Below are 18530 nucleotides of genomic sequence, written 5' to 3' on the forward strand. Positions count from 1 at the left end.
AACATCTACTTTCAAAAGTTTTGGAATTATAATTCTTGCATCCCAACATATTTGAAGGAACCTAAGAAAAGAAAGGCTAATGTGTAACTTTTATCTGCTTAAATCTGTGACATCATTGCAAATATGTCATTCAATCTAGGAGATTATTTTCATGTACTTGCTCTTTGGCATGGCTTTGGACTCCAGTTAGACATTTTAGAAGGCTGGAGAGAAAAATAAAACCAGAACATTGAAGCTATTTAACAGCATGTTGCAAAACATACTGCCAAATCCTAGGAGGACATTTTTAAAACCAAGACGTATCTGCAATTAACAACTAGAGTAGTAGAAGAGATGCAGTTTATTAGCACAGAGAGATGCTGGATTAGTGCATGCTGGTTATTGCAAATATTACATGTAAATTAAACTGCAGGATTTTAATGAAGTTGAATGGTGCTACTCCAAAGCTGAATAGTTGCAAATATTTATCTAATACAGGATTTTATAATAGCAGCAATTCAATGGTTTTAAAATGCAATCATGCCCTCAGTATACGTTGGCATTGTATTATATTATAGCTTCCTCTATCAAGTTATTACAGTACTTTGATTTATATTGTAACAGGTTATTGACAACTGATTTATCCCCCAGGTAACCATAGGAGTGCACAGATATGTTTATCATAAATTTACCATAAAGAATGGCGGGGGAGTCTTGCACTAATATGGCTGGTACTCCAAAACATAAGCTGCTATGGAATCCCATGCAGTTTTGCTTTCCTTCAGAGTCCACCCAGGTAAGTCCTTTTCTCATAGCATCTATTATTATTAGCTTTTCCAGTTGGTAGGTTCCCTATAGATTTAATTTTGTACCAGGGTAAAATGATCTACATTCATGTTTACAGCGCTAATGGTCAAAGGCAATCTACATAATATCTAGATTTAAAATAAAGAAAATGTATAGGGTAGCCTTGCTATTGCTTTGGTGCCCAAGACAATTTTTAAAAACTATATAGAGACACAATAACAGTTTAGATAAGAGAGATCTGCTCTTTCGCATGATAGATGATAGAACACATTTCTAAATGACTGAATAAAAATAAATCATCAAATATCTCTGTTTTGTATTTCATTCTTGCTTGATACCTTACAAATTCAAGAACAAAGGTTCAAAGATTTCCCTAGATAAATTTATTTTAATTTTAAGCACTAGCATGTCAACAGATATCTATTGTTGTTTTATAGGCTTCATGGGAATAGTGTTTCAGTGGGAACACATTCAATGTGAGTATGGAATTTGGCTGCTAAATGCCATGTACACTTTAAATATCAAACAACAAACTAGCATCCAACCTTCTTAACAAAAGTAGGGAAAATTTATTTAATGTAGAAGTTTCTGTATTATTTCTACCACTAATTTGTTAAAGTGTTCTTTGTACCAAATACAGACTCCTCCTTATTATCCTCATCCTCTTTCTCATCACCTTTTGCACTTTTTCAACAGGCATGTCCTTCAGAACTGACTGAGACTTACTTGGGAAGAAAACATGCTTAGATCCTGGCAGTTAAGACATCACTAATACTTCTCTCTGTCAAACACTGTACTCTTAAAGTTCAGTGATGTACAGATATCCCAAGGGAGGGATATTCCACTAAGCAAGAACTCAGGATAGTAAAGTGAATTGTAGTGGATGGAGGGTGACACTTTTATATACATGTGTTTTTTTAAGTTAAATCTCTCCTCAGTGAGAATCCCAGAAGCCTGCAAAAAGCACAAAGCAAAATTCAGCACTGCAGATTTCAGTTGGAAGGATACATAAAAATAAAACTGATTATTTTTTCTCTAAAATAAACAAATTCATGCCACAATATTAGGAATCTAAACTCAGTAGTTCAATGAACTTAACTCCCAGTGGATGGGCATAAGGCTTAAATCTCAGCATCTTATTACATTACATCAGACAATATTAATTATATCATATTTGCATGCACACACATACACAAACAACTGCATCAAGTTTTGAGGAGCGGATAAAAGTTGCAGAGTCTCTTACCGTCTGACAAATCTATTAGTCCAAGGTAGTGCAAAAGTTTCAAAGAGGAACAAATCACCACCACAATCCCTAAAGTCTGGAGCCCTTCCGACTCGCCTTCGCTCCACATCCTTTAAAGTAGCACACCAATCTGGTATCTAAGAAAACGGCAGGCAGGAGTTGAAAGCAGGGGGGAAATCAGCCCTTTGATGCCTTTCTTCCTGCTTCTCTGTTAGTGCAAGCCTCATTTTCCTTCATTCATTCCTCTGCTTCTCTCCGTGTGTGCAGGAGTGTGAATCTCACCCTTTCCCTGTTTCTCTCTTCCTTCGCCTCCCCTCCTCCCCTAATACTCACTCTTAAGGCTTATCATTTCTATATTTTAACTGATGATTTAGTCTCTCTCTCTCTCTCTGCCTCTCCAGAGCAGTTTGTATCCTTCATTTAGTACACAACTCTACATTGCTAGTCATACAGCAGTGTCTGTGGTGGAGCTGTTATTTTCCACTAGGGATTATTTGTTTAACTCTTTTTCTTCTAGCTTTCGTTGCTTCGTATGATGGAAGATGTAGTAGGAAATCTCTCCCCAGTTCCCTTTTCCCTATTGTACTCTTCTTGATGCTCCAAGTAAAGTATCTGAGTCTCAAAACTTCCATTCCATTCAGAAATATCCAATTGAGGGCTTCAAATATGCCCAGGGGTCAGTTGAAGAAGCTGCAAGACCAAACTAAGCAAAGCCTCTGTCTCACTTGCTGCTGAGACCACTACTAGTCATCCAGTTACTCAGTTCCACTATTGGTGAATGGATGTAAAAACAGGAAGATGGTAACTTATTAACTTATTTTTAATATGTTCCCAGAGGGCCAAAGCATTAGTGAATGGATGTAAAAACAGGGAGATGGTAACTTATTAACTTATTTTTAATATGTTCCCAGTGGGCCAATGCATTTGTATTTTGTCTTGGATTAATAACGAGGCCCTCATCAGTCAAGTCAAGCCTTATTAACAAGCCTTTTAGGACTGTGGATAGAATAGATCTTCCATTTTAAAATGCTGAAATCCAAGATTTTAGAGTTCGTGCCTTGAAACCTCCACAGATATCAGCAAGCATCCCATAATTGTGTAGGATAATTTCAGCTTCATTAAAAAAATTTTTATTTTTTTATTAAAACTGGGTATCCAGTGTCTGAACAAGCTGCTGACTCTGCCCTGTTCATATTAGATATTTGTGCTTGGGTTGTCTATTTTTTTTTCCAGATGGTTAAATCTAGTCTTCCATCCAGCCTATGTTTTTAGATGAGAACTGTAGCCTGCAGAACTGCTGACTTGATAATTGTCTTTCTTCATGTAAATTTATGTCCCATGTAAGCATGTCTTATTTAATTTTAAATGTTAATACAACAGGACACATCTATCCAATTTCAATTCCACTAACATATTTTTCTATGCAGTTTTTTTAATTAAGTACACCTTATGTACACCAAATACAGTTTGTATTTCCTTAGTGAAAGAAGAAATTGACACAACATTAATCTGTGGAATGGCTTGCCTACAGAAGTTGTGGGTGTTCTAACACTGGAGACTTTTAAGAAAAGACTGGACAAGCATATGTAAGAAATAGTATATGGTTTCCTGCATGAGCAGGGGATTGGACTAGAAGACCTCCAAGGTCCCTTGCAACTCTGTTATTCTCTTAAATTACATTTGTGCTTACTTTATGCTATTATATTCCTTTCAGATTATAACTTTTGGGTTGCACAACATTTCACATAATTCTTAACATATACTAGAATATTTTTTTTAATATAGTACAGGTCTGGTCTTAGTATACATGTATTTATTTCAAAATTTTGTTGGTTTAAATTCCTTCTTTTAAAAATCCTAAAAATATGTCCCTTGGATAATACTGAAATGATTATAAAGATCTTGGAGAGGAAAATGTAATTTTCTAACTATATAAGTTTATATATTAGGGAGTTATCATATGTATGTTCATGTATGTCCTTTCTTTCTTTAATAAAATTATATATTTATTGAAAAAGACAGTACATTGTTACAGTGTTAAATTAGATATGAATAGCAAATGCAGAATGGAAATGATACTATTAAAGAATAATGATGAAATGTGTCTGCGCATTTGTGTGCTATTTTACACAGCAAACATCACTTAAAGGTCAATCTTGTCAATCCAATTTAAACACTCAAGTGGATTTAAGCCTTTTTGCTGTTTCCTGGTTATTTTAACTCTCAACATTTCCATCCAATGGATAGGCAGAAACAATATGAGATTTCTACTTGTGTTCCATTGAACACTATATAAATTTCCTATTCAGATATTATTATTCAATGCTGCAAAATCTAAAAATGGGAGGACAAGAAAGGACTGGCATGCACAGTATTATTTCATTCTTAGCATGTTCAGCTATGCTTTTCAAAATCTATTTGGTGATGCCATAAATGTAATTAGGTAGATATAACTGGATAGCTTAAATTTATTTAAATGTGTTAAAATCACTTGAAAAGTAAAATGTCTACTGAAGGTGAGTTTCAGATGAATACTTACTAAGAGATTACATTTTTTTTCTTTAGCAAAAGTTGAAGAATACTGGGATATTCATCCAGATAAGAAAAAAAAATGAAAGTGTTATCTTAGATGACAGAAGAAATACTGAAAGTGTTTTTTGAAGTGCCATCTGATATAATAATACATCCAATTTCTTACATTATTTGTCAGATTGCCATTCCATTTTTCTATGAGATCACATTCTTTAAACCCACGAATCCATATGTACTGCTCAGTTGAGAAAAGTCCTAAAGGAGATAGCTTGAGTCTAATAAGCTTTTCAAGGATGCTTGTTGTGGAGCCCAACTTGAGTTACTTATGGTCTTCAAGCAAGAAATAAATAGACATTGCCATTTTAAGTGTATTGGCATATCAATTCATCTGGCACTTGAGAGCATGCAATTTTTCAAAAGCTTGGTTCCTTCCAGGCAGAGGAAGAGCGCAAGAAATGAATCAGATTTGTCAGCTGTGTCATGGATTTTACATTCTGTTTTCTACTCTTGATACTCCCACCCAGGAACTGTATGCAATTGTGAAGCCAGATCCTTCCTAGTTAACAACAGACATGGGAAACATTAAGGAGATATGATAGAATTCCTATTTCTGAAGTGCTGTCTACCCATTTTTATATCTGCTGTGGTTTCTGGTTTTTAATATTTCAAACCTTCCTAATACCATTGCAAGATAACAGACCGTATCTATATCTATCTCTATTTAGCTATCACCTCTATCACTATCAAGTACCTTCCCATTTCTCACAAAAGATTTTGTATCTTCAGATTATATTTCCTTTGAAGGACCTGGTGCCATTTTAGAAAAAGGCGTAATAACCATGCTTAGTTATAGAATTAGAATTATTATTTAAGTTTCTCTTAATATAAATAACTATTGTAGTTTTACAGAATTAATTGCATTAATGTTTCTTTCCGATATTTCATCATTTGTAATCAATCATGTTCCCTGCGGATACAATACTACAGGAATGGAAATTGATACTTAAGAACCTGTATCTAGTTTGAGTCGATAGCTCTACGGAAGAGCAATCAGTTATGAGTAGAATTCCTGCTTTTTCATGTTAAATTATTCTCAAAGATAGAATGGTAAGTTGATTACTAGCATACATCTAGGCTTCCCTTTTTTTAGAATTTAGAGACTGGGAAAAGAAAAAAAAAACAATGCAAGTTTCTATGTAACTTTTGATTGCTTCCATACACACCCTTCCAACTTTATATTTGAAATATACGCACACATACATGCCACATGCATATAATGTTATTATTTGTATTTGGATGTGAATAATACATATGGATAATGTGGACTTGGATATGTATAACACACTCAAAGTTATTCTTTGGTTTCACAAAGTTTCATTGGTGTTTCTCCTCAGTCTTCTTTATCCTCCAAATCCTCCAAAATGACAATTCATGCACAAGATTCAGGAAATGAAAGGAAAAAAAAAGGAAGATAGTCTTGCAGGTGAGGAGGACACTTTCCTTTGGAGAAGAGTAATACAAGAGACATTAAAAGCACTGAGTTATTTAATATAAACAAGTGAAAATGATGCTTTATTGTCTTCCTTCCGATCTTTACTTTGAGATCCAAGCATTCCCCTGACTCTAATTCACAGCAGCCAAAACAGAAGGTAACTTTTGTTAAACAATTTATCCTCGTATAGTCAATTAATGAGAGAAAGAAGTCCAATGGTGTACAGCTTTGCAGACTGATTTGGCCCTGAGGTCCTTTTGCCCATCTAACATGCCATGGCTCAAGGTTTTTTGTTTTTTTTGAAGTGTTACAAAATTACTGAAATAAATTATTCTTGGACTACTATCAGGATCACAAACAATCTTTATAATGCCAGCATTAGGAACAGGCATTGGTTTGTATTACCATGCATTTGTATCCTTCTTCTTTACTTAGCTTTCCCATTCCCCACCCCCACCCCCAAATCATTTGAAAAAACTCTCAAAAACATACTCTTAAGTGACTTACGATGGTCTGTAAAAGTTAAAATTGGCCAGACGTTTCTATATAAGAAAATAATAATAATAAAATGCTACATAAAATATAAAATTATAAGTTTAGGTGACAGGTTATAGATTATGTCCCATCTCCCTGTGGATCTTGACCAAGCTCTGATCTTCTTGATATGCCTTGAATTCACGTAGATTGCTTCTCCTTAATAGCATATAACCAAGCTCTATCCTCTAGCAATAATTCATCAATGTGTCTTAAACAGAGGTTGGTTGCCAATTTTTTTTACTACCAGTTCGGGCGCGCTCCTGTGCCTGTGTGCAACACTTTTGTGCATGCACAGAAGCATCTGGGTGTAGCCTCCTGCCACCGCTACTAGTGTTTGGCCTATGCAGGCTGAACTGGCAGCAACCACCTCTGGTCTGAAACTGTAAAATGTGTATGAAAACAACTTTTGGACTACATAATGAAAATCATGTGTCCCACATTCTTTTACACAAAGACAAACACACACACACACACTCCTATTTTTATTGGAGGGTAGGAACAACAACAATTCTGAGCTGACCTCTAGTGTTTTTAGCATTTCACCTTGCTACTACATAGTGACCTAATGAACAAATGAACATAAAGGACACAGGATTCCTTTCTGAGACATTTCCTAACCTTTAGTCACTGGCCCTGCCTTCTGCCTCTTGAATAGCCTTTTGTAGTTCTTGCTGCCAGTATTTATCATCAGTGAGGCATCTTGCTTAGCAATCTCTTCCTAATTACAATATACTATGTGAGAGAAGCAGGGGGCTCCCTCAACCTGTTTGTTTTTCTGACAAATCAAAAAGAGAAAACTGAAAAGAAAATAAATTCTATAATGCCATTATGTAACATTAAAGTGTAAGGCTAGGGGGAAAAATCAGCATCATCTTACCTTTTTCTTTTTGGACAATAGACAAACTTGATTTTTATTTTTTTTAAAAAGAGAAGACATAATGTAAATATGCCTTTTATCTTTAAGTAGGCACATGCAACACCTTTCAGTAGTAAAGGGGATAAAATATAGAGTTGTTCCAAACAACAGATAACGACTTAAAAGGATTCCCCATACACAGGCATAAAGAAAAATATAAAGCTCTGGGCAAACCACAAAATACTGATTGCTCCTGATTTAGAGGCAACTTTTCTGTAAAGAAGTTTCACTTTATATAAATTGCGTGCTCACCGGGTTTATATGGGAAAAAAATATCCAGAAAACAAAGATTAAAATTCTAACTCAGTCATCTAAGTAGGAAGCAAAAGATTTCTGCTTGCCTCTCTGGGCTTTTCCAACTTCTTATCAAATTCAGATTTTAATCAAGGACTCAGGAGGACAACATTAATTTTCTCTTTATCTAGCTCTAGTAACCATTTTCTGACTTTGTTTTAAAAGTCTCTATCAGAAATGGAGCAAGATAAGGCAACCTCTCTGTCTTTATGATTCGTCAATTGTCTTGAACATAGATTGAAATTCAGACGGCAGTGAGAAACTGGAATCTCATTTGACCATTTAATACAATGGAAATGAATGAAACCCACCTACTGGTCCAGAGTCATCCAGTCCTAACAAATGGAGGACTAAAACACCTGTTCAGGGTCTTGATAATAACTTCCATCCAGAAACATAATCTTGCCTGCTATTACTATAGTTGTCTCATCAATTTTCAATAGAATAAGTGCTACCCGAAGCTTAGAAACATAAAGTTTTGTACTGATATTGCCCATGATCTAAATTGCATCTTGTTGGATAAAACCTATGTCCCAGAGAACAACACACAGATTTAAGGTATGCAATACATTCAGATTTGGCTTGAAAAGTTTCTCAGATACATAAGAAACCAAAAAATATGAAGTTGTCTTTGGTATCTTTTGAAGAAAAGCACAGTCAGACTTTTTCAATTCTACTTAATTGTGAAGTATTCAGATCAGTTTTATGTACTTCCAGTAAAATATATTCACAAATGTACACACAGGCACAGCATATATAATGCAAACTTTTTAAAAATATACTTTATTAAACATATCAAAGTATAAATTATAAATAAAAAAGAAAATAGTGAGAAAACAAGGAAAGGTAAAGGAGGAAAAGGAGAGAGAGAGAAGTGAAGAATAAAGTGAGGAGGGAGAAAAATATTAACTTCGCACTCTTTTCAGTGCAGTTGAATAAAAATAACATTACAACTTCAACTTTCACTTCTGCATATTTAATATGTATTAGCCACTTCTATAACAACAAACGTGTCTAAAAAGCAAATCCCAAAGTCAAAGTTTCATTTTTTTTCTATCTCAAGCACAAAATTCAGAAGTAGTTTCCAACCACGAAAAAAATATAATACAAACCTAATTGACTTTACAGTGACAATTCTGGATGACCATAGGAACTTGAGGATAACTTGAAATGGCTCCCAGGAATATTTTTAAAATAGAGGACAAAGTAATGGCTTATCATAAAGCACATCCTACATTCTTATTCTTAGCCCAAATAACTCTGTATTTATTTCAATTCCATACCAGAATCCCATTAGAATATCATTAAGCTATTTCATTAGTCTTTATATGTCATGTTAGAAAATGACAGAAGTGAGGAATCACTGTACTTTACTGATCCTCATCCCTGAAATCTCTCCTCCCCCGACAGTAAGCACATGAAGTAGTAAGTAGCTAAAAACTTATTTGTCAAGAATACTTTAAGTTGGATTATTGCACAGAGGAAGGAGTTGGAGGCAATTATCTGAATGGCCCTTCCAAACTCTGCAATTCTATGTTTCTATGAAACTGTTTTTGGATAGCATGATTGTTTTAATACTATTGGGAACTATGCTATAATGGAAAAATAGTATTCAAGTATTAAAATCATTGTAAGATTAAAAACATTGTAAGGCTGAGGTAAACAGATCTCTATTCGAGCCACTCACCTATTGTTAGATGGCTTCCAAAATGTGTAGAGCTCCATTTCATGAACCACCAGAACTATTACTTAGTTACTAGTAAAGTCAGAAAAAAGTTTAATCATTACAAAAACAAGTCATGTAATACTAGGGCTACCAATCCCATAAAAGATTTTTAATATGACCATATATTAGTATAAAATAAATTTAAATTCTCTGAACATTATAACAAGGCTTCTTATTTTGAAATTTAACCCCTTGCAATTCAGAAAGTCCCTTATTCTTTGATCATGTTAATGATTTGTGAAAAAACACATTGTACCTTTCATTGCTGTTCTACATTCCCTGGCACCAAATACAAAGGATACTATCTTTGAAAAGAACAAAGCTTCCAATTCTACTTCTGTAAAATAAATTTTACTAATGGCATTCATATTCTTTCTATCAAGATTTCTAGGAGGAAAGAGTGATCTGTTACTTTTCGTTCTGTCAGGATTTTTAATGCATTCCAATTGCCATCCATATTCGACTTTTGTATCATTTGCCTGAATTATTTACATAAACCTCTAAAGAATTGTAAAAAGAAATGATGGAATTCATAGTAGCAAGTATATCTGCAATGAGATGCAAGCAAAGAAAATCATTTCTAATGCTGCTCACTCTAACAGGATTGCTGCAACATTCTCAGTTTCATGCCTATTCCTTTTGAAGGCTCCTTATCCTCCTCATTCTGCCTTACCAAACCATTATTGTTTTTGGAAATGGATTGCCCTTTTGGAGATGAAGGGCCTTCCAATAGGAAAATACTGAAGAACATTAAATTATTTATTAGACTCCTTCTGGCCCCAAGGTAATATAACAAATACACAGAACAATATAAAAGTGAATGTTCTCAGTGGAGAAAAAAGTTGAAAGTTACACCACTACAGAGCCCACAGTCCTAAAACTGAAGAGTTCCATAATTGGCATGCAGTCATATAGCAGAAACTGTATTTATTTCCATCTGCCTTGTTCCTGTTGGATAAGAATAGTGGTGCTTATGCCTCTAGTTGTACATAAAGTGGCTTAGTACTGAGTCGGTGTAGTATTTCATATGAGTCTTTTTCTGGCATCATCCTGATGCTTTTTGAATGCAAAGCATATCTTTAGCTAGAGTCCAGTTCTACTCTATCATTTGAATCAAAGACCTTCTGTGAATCTGAAGTAAATGATAAAACAGTGATATGAGAATAAATCCATAGTAGATATTAGATATGATGACTATGCAGTCGCTCAGATCAAGAGAAAAAGCTCCGTATTTTGTAGGGACATTCACAAAAAGACAGTTGGATACTCCTTTCAGCAGCTGTTATCTTTTAATGGGATTGTGCAGCTGCCTTCTCAGATGCAGCATGATGTTAGAAAAGCCATAGGAACTTTCAAACATTGCCAACCAATACTACCTGCCTGATGTGCAGTCCACAGTACTGCAAAATAAACACTTTCCTTATAAAATGTACCTTGCAAGCAGATTCTACAATGCACTACAACTGCAATCCTTTTTATCAATCTTCTCATGCCTTAAATAGTAATAAGATAAGAATGGTTCTGGATATGCATCTTCTGATTGCCATCTGCCCAAATCCACTGGGTAATGCCATTCATCAGTTTGGGGTCAAGTGGCATTAGTATGCTGATGATAGCCAGCTGTATATCTTGAGCCCAGACCAATCAAGTAATGCTGTTAAAGGCTTGTCCCAGTGTCTGGAGACTGCAAAGAACTAGATGGAGTGGAAAGAAACTGAAGCTGAACTCTCGCAAGACTATGTGTTTGTGGGCATTTGGGCCCTTCAACCTAGAAATCTTCCATATTTAATCCTGGGTGGATAAAGTTGAATTTGGGACTCATACGCAATCTCAGGGTTTTTTTGGACTTGCAGCTTATGCTTAATGAGAAAGTGGCCGCTACAACAAAAAAGATCTTTGTACAGATTCATCTTATGTGCCAGTTGCTGAAGATGAAGGCCCTGCAGGCAGCCCCTCACACCCGAATTGCCCTATGAGTACATTATTGCAATGTCATCTCTATGAATCTGTCCTTGAACATCACACAGAAGTTAAAGCCGATCCATCCTGCCTTGATTTGTACATGAGATATCACAACTGTACAAGATGTATTGGTTGCCAATTAGTTTCTGGGTACAATTTAAGTACATAGGGCCTGCTTATTTAAGGGCCTGCCTATCTCTGATAGTATTCATCTATCCATCCTATCATGATCAGTCAAAATGAGTGCACTCTGGATTTCTATGATTAAACCATGCTACATGTTGGGACCAAGGAAATATTCTTTTCTGTCATGGGATCTACCATCTAGAACAGAACTGTCTGAGATATGGCTCACACCTTGCTGATGTTCAAGAAATCCCTGAAAACCCAGCTGTTACCTCAGGCCTTGGGTGAGATGGATGTTGATTCCCTATAAGATTTTATCTCTTTGAAGAATTGCCTTTTCAGAATCTATATGGATGGCGTCTTTTACTGTTTTATTATGTTTTGGAGTTGTACACCATTCAAAGCCTTAGGGACAATAAATAAATAAATGGGCTATCTCATGTGAAAGGCAAACTTTTTGGTTTCCTGTCACAGTAGACTCATGGTTACAAATCTTATAGCATCTATAGTTGACCATTCCCTATAACAAATAAGAAAGTGTAGAAGCTAGAAATACATTAGAATTACATTGACCCTCAGAAGCCCAGCAGTTAGCAATTGGAACACTGCATTTTTAACGAACGGCAGTCTTCAGATCAAAAGCAGTGCCATGCAAAATGCATTAGAATGATGTAACTGGGATGTTACTAAGCATGCATGGTGATAGCTCTGTATGTTTTCTCCAGGAAAAGAAATCAACTTTCTCAGCTAAAGGTGATGGAAAGGGTTCTTAGTTACCGTTTGGGTAACTAGAAGCAATGTCAAATCCAGGAGTCTTAACTGCAGACCTAACTCTTACAGAAGAATGCAATCTTCATTTAAAGCAGAAATAAATCTAAGAAAAGAATGCCCAAGAAATGAGAGTTCTGTGTATCTAGCATATCTATATCCAGTCCATATGCTATACAATTATTTCTGCTCAGCTATCTTCTTTATTTGTATTCCCCCCCGCCCTTCTTCTGCCTATTCTATGATAATACTAGTTTACATGCAATGTGCCGGTATGCAGGAATCATTTCAATTATTCCATCTCAAGTACTTCATCTTGTATTTGTCAGCACTTGAATTTCAGTAGCTGCTAATTTATCAAGTGGCGTTAGCATCCTCATTTTCTCCTTGTAGCCGTAACTATTTGAAACCAATTTATGTCATGTCGAGAATGAGTTGATAAAATGCATTCATGAATAAGCTTGGCTCATTGTAAATATACAGTGGAAATCAACAAGCAGGAATAGAGTTCTGAGAACTTACATTGCTAGCATATTAATATAAAGCAATACTTGCAAAATTCCAAATATGTGTGCTGAAAGCTCATTTCTGGAGAGCATTGGAAGGTAACCAATCAACTTGCCAGCAGCTTTCCCTTGTGTTACTGAGTGATCAGGGAGGGTGAAAGACAACCGCCCCTCCACATTCCACTATGACCATAAATTGCTAAAAACCACCACTGTGTTATAAATATGCAATGGACATTGAAAAATAAGATGGATACACTTTCACTGAAACTCAATTGTCCATGCATATCCATGCAAGAAGAAAGTCTTTGTAAATAAGATTGCATGCATATTGGATTCTATTCAAAGAAAAACCAAGTGGTTTCCATCTTACATACTGTATACTTTAAATTTTATAAATATTCACATACTGGGAAAAAAACCCTTATTTCTGAAGTCTAGTATCAGACAAATACCTTTCATGCTAACATTATTCCAAAAGACTTAAAGTTTTATATTATGTTCTAATTGTTTTTAATCCAAAGTATTGACTGAAGTGAGATAGAATGAATGGGGCCAATGAAAAGAAAAATAAGTCTGACAACTACCGTACAAGTTAGAAACGAAGGTACATAGCTCACAGGCAAGTATATATTTATTACCTTGCTTCCAACCTTTTGCAAATAAGATGAAATTATATAATATACATTTCAGAGATGCTTATTTAAATTGACAAACTTGTATCAATTTTAATTAGAATGCATTACCTTGTACATGAACGAGACAGTGAGAAGATAATGAACAGATGGTTTCATCTGGGACTCTATTTACCTGGAACTATATTTCATAAGTTCTGATATTTTCAACTCATAAAGTTTAATTATTGAGGCTATTTAAGCAGCCATTTCTGTTTTAAAGAGAACCCACAATCAGTTCATGGCATCATACAAAATGAGATTATCTTCTGACTAGTCAAATTAAACTTTGCTTGTGGCTGCAATAATTTTAACAGATGTTCAAAATTTTGGGAGTTTTTTCCAACTGAACTCTACTTTTCCCATCTAAACTCAGAAAAGCAACTACTTTTCCTCAACTCATACTTTACTACACTACTCATAAAGAACACAAGAGGACCATCTATTGGATATACTTTTTCCTCTACTTTGGATGCTAAAGTGCTATCGGTTATTCTAAATAATGCAATATCTTTTCTCAGAAACAAGAGTGCGGGGAATTGCAGACAAAAACTCTCTTTTTAATCTGTACCTCTTCCTTGCATTTTTCAGCAGACTAAGGTCACCTTATTCATATTACATGGTTACAGATGATTACAACACATCATAGCGTGATGTGCTGTTAAATAGATGGGAAAATTATTTTTATACAATATTGTTTGGATCAAAGAACATGTATGCCTGAAGTACACAGTGTGACTTTCTAACAGTTTGCATATGCCAAACTCTTCTAATACACCACAGTTAATTATTATTATTTTGACAATGACAAGATAAATTTCTTGTAATAGTAGATTATTCATGTGCTGACTAAAACTATTATTTAAAGAAGTCAAAGAATGTGGGGAAATGTACTAGTCATAACCAAATTTAGTAATACTTTGTTTTCTTCTAACCAGATGAAAAGGGAGTTATGAAAGTACCATATGCTTTCTGGAAAAGATTGCAGTGAATTATTTCCACAAGTTTGGAGGAAGCACATAAAGTTTTTTCTGTTGTAAAGACAAATCTCTCCTTAGGGATAATGCTTGGTGTGTGGCATTGTGAGTTCTTCAAGGATGGGAAAGAAATTGGAGATGATTTAGACAAAGATGAAACCACAATATTTGTGCAGTGAAATTGTGCCCACAAATATTCCTTGAGTAACAAAATATGGCTGTACTCCCTGACTTACTACATATAAAATATTCAGCAGATCTATAAGCAGTTTTTTCAGGGGGTTTCTTTAGCCTTTGAATATCTCACTTTTTTTTAAACTACACCATAATTAGCCAATAATGAAGTATTTGCTATGACTGACAAATTTATCTTGAGTTTAGGCTAGCATACTATAGAGTTCATATGAATATTAATATCTCCAGAGAGGTAATCTGTTGCAGAATAGACTTTTTATAATTCATACCAAAGAGAATATTCCCTATTTATTCTCTCCAGGAACACAAGAGCAAAAAGCATTCCTTAAGTTATTCATCCCTATAGCCAATGGCTACTACATATATTTATTTCTTTGCAGATATATAATTTCCAAGAATTAACATTATGGCATCAACTCTAGAGACTTCCGTTTGATTTTGATTTTTTAAAATTGTCATTGCTATCAACCTGTTTGTTTTAAGACATTTTCAAAAATTATTGAACTGAAAAATATTTTTTATATATCCAATTAAGGACATGACTTTTCTTTAACTATATTACAAGTTTCATGTATCAAGCTGTGCTCTTTTCATGCTTAATAAAGCATTTGCCTCTTTCAAGGGGTATCAACATTGCACAGTTGCAATAATAATTATTTTAAGTTGCCAATTAGCTATGCACATCTAATGTTGATGTTTGATTTATTCTGCCTGTAATCAGAATTCTTGATGCTGTATCTAAACATTAGAAGTATGAAAGAAAACAGATTTTAAAACGTTAAAAATCACAAAGTTGCATACATGTTTCTTTTAATTTTAAAGAATCTAATGGGTTTACCCCTATTTAGGGGAGTATGGGTTTGTAGTTGAAATCACACATTATGATGTAAGAAATAATTATTATTTGGGTGCAAAATAAGTGACACATTCTAAAAATACCTCTCTTTCCTCTATTGCTTAGCCTCCATTGCTTAGCCTTTTTGTGGTCTATCACCATAAATCTTAGGGCTAGAAAACAGCTGAGCCAGGAGAAAGCAATGACTGAAAAGGTAAGTTCAAATCTTCATCACTGTTTTATCTACTGATACTGTATGTGAGAAGTGATTTCATTTCATTTCATTTTAATTTATTTGTATGCCGCCCTTTTCCCTGAAAGGGACTCAGGGCGGCTCACAACTCAAAGGGAGGGGAAAAACAAACAAAGTTATAAAAAACATAAAAACCATACATAGTTAAAAAAAACACAACAATCATACCATTCGAAGTGGGGCAGCGAGTCTTTAGCCCCAGGCCTGTCGGAGCAGCCAGGTTTTAAGGGCTATGCGGAAGGCCTGGAGGGTGGTGAGGGTATGAATCTCCACGGGGAGTTCATTCTAAAGGGTCGGAGCAGCCACAGAGAAGGCCCTCCTCCGGGTAGTCGCCAGTCGACACTGGCCGGCTGATGGAATTCGGAGGAGGCCTAGTCTGTGGGATCTTATTGGTCTAGTGGAGGCAATTGGCAGTAAGCGGTCTCTCAAGTACCCAGATCCAATACCATGAAGGGCTTTGTAGGTGACGACTAGCACCTTGAAGCGTACCAGGAGATCAACAGGCAGCCAATGCAGCTCGTGGAGGGAAGGAAATTTTGGACAGAACGGGAAGCACATTTTTTAAATCTTTCCTTTCGTTAGTATTTAATCATATTCAGTCCAGTGCCACTTTCATTCTAGTTACAGCATAGGCAAGTGCCTTCCCAGTGGACATGAAGGATTGAGTAGCTACGACTGTAATTTACCAAGTGAGTAGATTACTCTCTTAGGTACTATAAGATTACTCTTGAAATCTTATAGTACCTAAAACTGGCCTGAGTGTACCATATAGGCAACTCAAATGGTGCCCCAAATTTAAAACTAACCTCCCACTCTCAAAGTGAACATGAGACTGAAGAACCATGTCTGTTTCCATTATCATCATCTGTGACTTTAAGATGGCTCTTAAAGATGGCTCTTATATCTTAAAGACATTGGAAGTGTTTTTATCTCTTCATGAGTGTATGTGTGTATTTTTAAGCTAAGATCTGTCTTTTTTACTTAAAAATAAAGGATGCTATGTTGTGTCTATAAGAAAGATCAAGAAATTGGACCATGTGCTCTAGCTTCACTTAACGTTAGCTTACCTATCCCTCTCTGATTCTGAAGCCACCAGGATATAAATCCAATTTCTAAATTTAGAAGTTTATTACAATACATGCCCTCCTCACCGAAAAGCAAAAATCCACCTGTTTCATTCAGTAACTTCCCTCTGTCTTAGTATGCAAACTAAATTGACCAAAACAAACAAAAAACTTTCATTACTTAAAGAAAAAAAATCCAAAGGCAATCCCCAGTGCACGGAAAGTATTTTTTAATATGTTTATGCAGAAACCTATCACTATCAGTTAATTAAGACTTCCAGTGTGTTTAGTGTCACAGTATTATAGTGTCAACAGGACTGTGTTATGAAAAAGTTGTTCCATGATTGTAGAATTTTTCTTAGAAAATTGTCAGCCAGTTGTTCTCCACAATGTTGCAAAAAATATTTTTCTGATATAAGTATATTTGAAACAACAAGAACAACAGCAGGCTAAAGCATGGATGTCAAATTCGATCATGTCACGTCATGTATTCTGTTGTATCATGACAATTTTTGCCTTTGCGGAGCAGGGGTGGGCGTGGCCTATGTGTGACGTATCCAGCCCATGGGGGCCACCAGTTTGACAGGCTTGCACTAAAGGCAAAGGATATTATGATTTGGGTCAATTGATCATCCTGATTTCTGATTTCTCAGAATTCATGAAAAAGGACTTTTTACTGGATATTTTCCTAGCTGTAACAAAAGTCTTCAGATTAACATTTTACATTCACATAATCACTTTGAAGCAAAAGTCTAGATCTGATTTGAAGGTCCACTAATGCCTATAAATCTTAATGATTCTTTCAATCAAAGTGTAGAAAAAAGAGCATACATTAGCAGGGTGTACAAGGCATTTTATGAAGCAGGGCTGCAGTAATACTTCAAAGAGGAGTACTTCAGACAAATTTTCATGTTTTCCAAAGTACTTCTTTCAAATGCTTTGCACAAAGCCTACCTACTAGGAAGACAGTCACATATAGCTGCCAACTGCTATTATAGTTGAAATGAATTATGGGAAACAGAATAGCTAATTGCAGAACAAAGAGAAATGTCATTCCATACTTCTCCTAAGAATGTGTAATAAGATAGTCATTTCTTAAGAGATGGTGATTGCCACTCCTAGCCTTTTAAACAAAATCAAAATTCATGGAAATTCAGCCAACAACAGTTAAGAATTATGGAAAAGTTGGGATTGTGTGCCTGATAATGGAAACAAAGAATTATTCAGTCACGAAGAATGACAAAAGTATTAGTTTTGTGCCCCTTTGTGCTTTCAAGATAACCTGTTGGGATTCTTGGTATAATACAACAGCGTCTTAGGTACCGACATGTTGTAATAGGCTGGAGTAGCTCTATTCAGAGTAGATGTGAGGAGTGCCTTGAAAGGACTGAAAATGGTGGGTTTTAAAATGTGCAAAAAACTCATGTTCAAGAGAACACTTCTGCTACTATAACCCAAATGTGCCACAGATTTGTCAGAAGCGTGCATCAGTACACACATACAAATTAAATAGCCTCAGGTAATAAAATACTACTTTCTAACTACCCATGCTCACTGGCCAAAGATCAAAGCTCTGCTCCTCTCCCAATACTTTCCCATGAATAAAAGATAGGTGGTATTTCAAGAGATATGATATGATCA

The 18530-nt window shown here is 35.3% G+C and overlaps 1 protein-coding gene across 2 annotated transcripts in view; it reads right to left on the reverse strand.

Moving 5' to 3' along the window:
• Positions 1 to 18530, reverse strand: part of KCNIP1 (potassium voltage-gated channel interacting protein 1) — a 362011-nt gene that overhangs the window by 90335 nt on the left and 253146 nt on the right. The window contains exon 1 of one of the 2 annotated variants that reach the window (XM_087709660.1): positions 2033 to 2686. The exons of the other annotated variant lie outside the window; for it this stretch is intronic. Coding sequence (XP_087565786.1) covers positions 2033 to 2141 — 109 coding nt within the window. The 5' untranslated portion in view covers positions 2142 to 2686. Of the gene's footprint in view, positions 1 to 2032; positions 2687 to 18530 lie in introns of those variants that run through there. 2 annotated transcript variants of the gene reach the window in all.

The sequence above is a fragment of the Thamnophis sirtalis genome, unplaced genomic scaffold, assembly GCF_051295495.1.
Source record: "Thamnophis sirtalis isolate CommonGarterSnake01/CBP01778 unplaced genomic scaffold, rThaSir2_p1.2 scaffold_3, whole genome shotgun sequence".
Taxonomy (NCBI): Eukaryota; Metazoa; Chordata; class Lepidosauria; order Squamata; family Natricidae; genus Thamnophis; species Thamnophis sirtalis.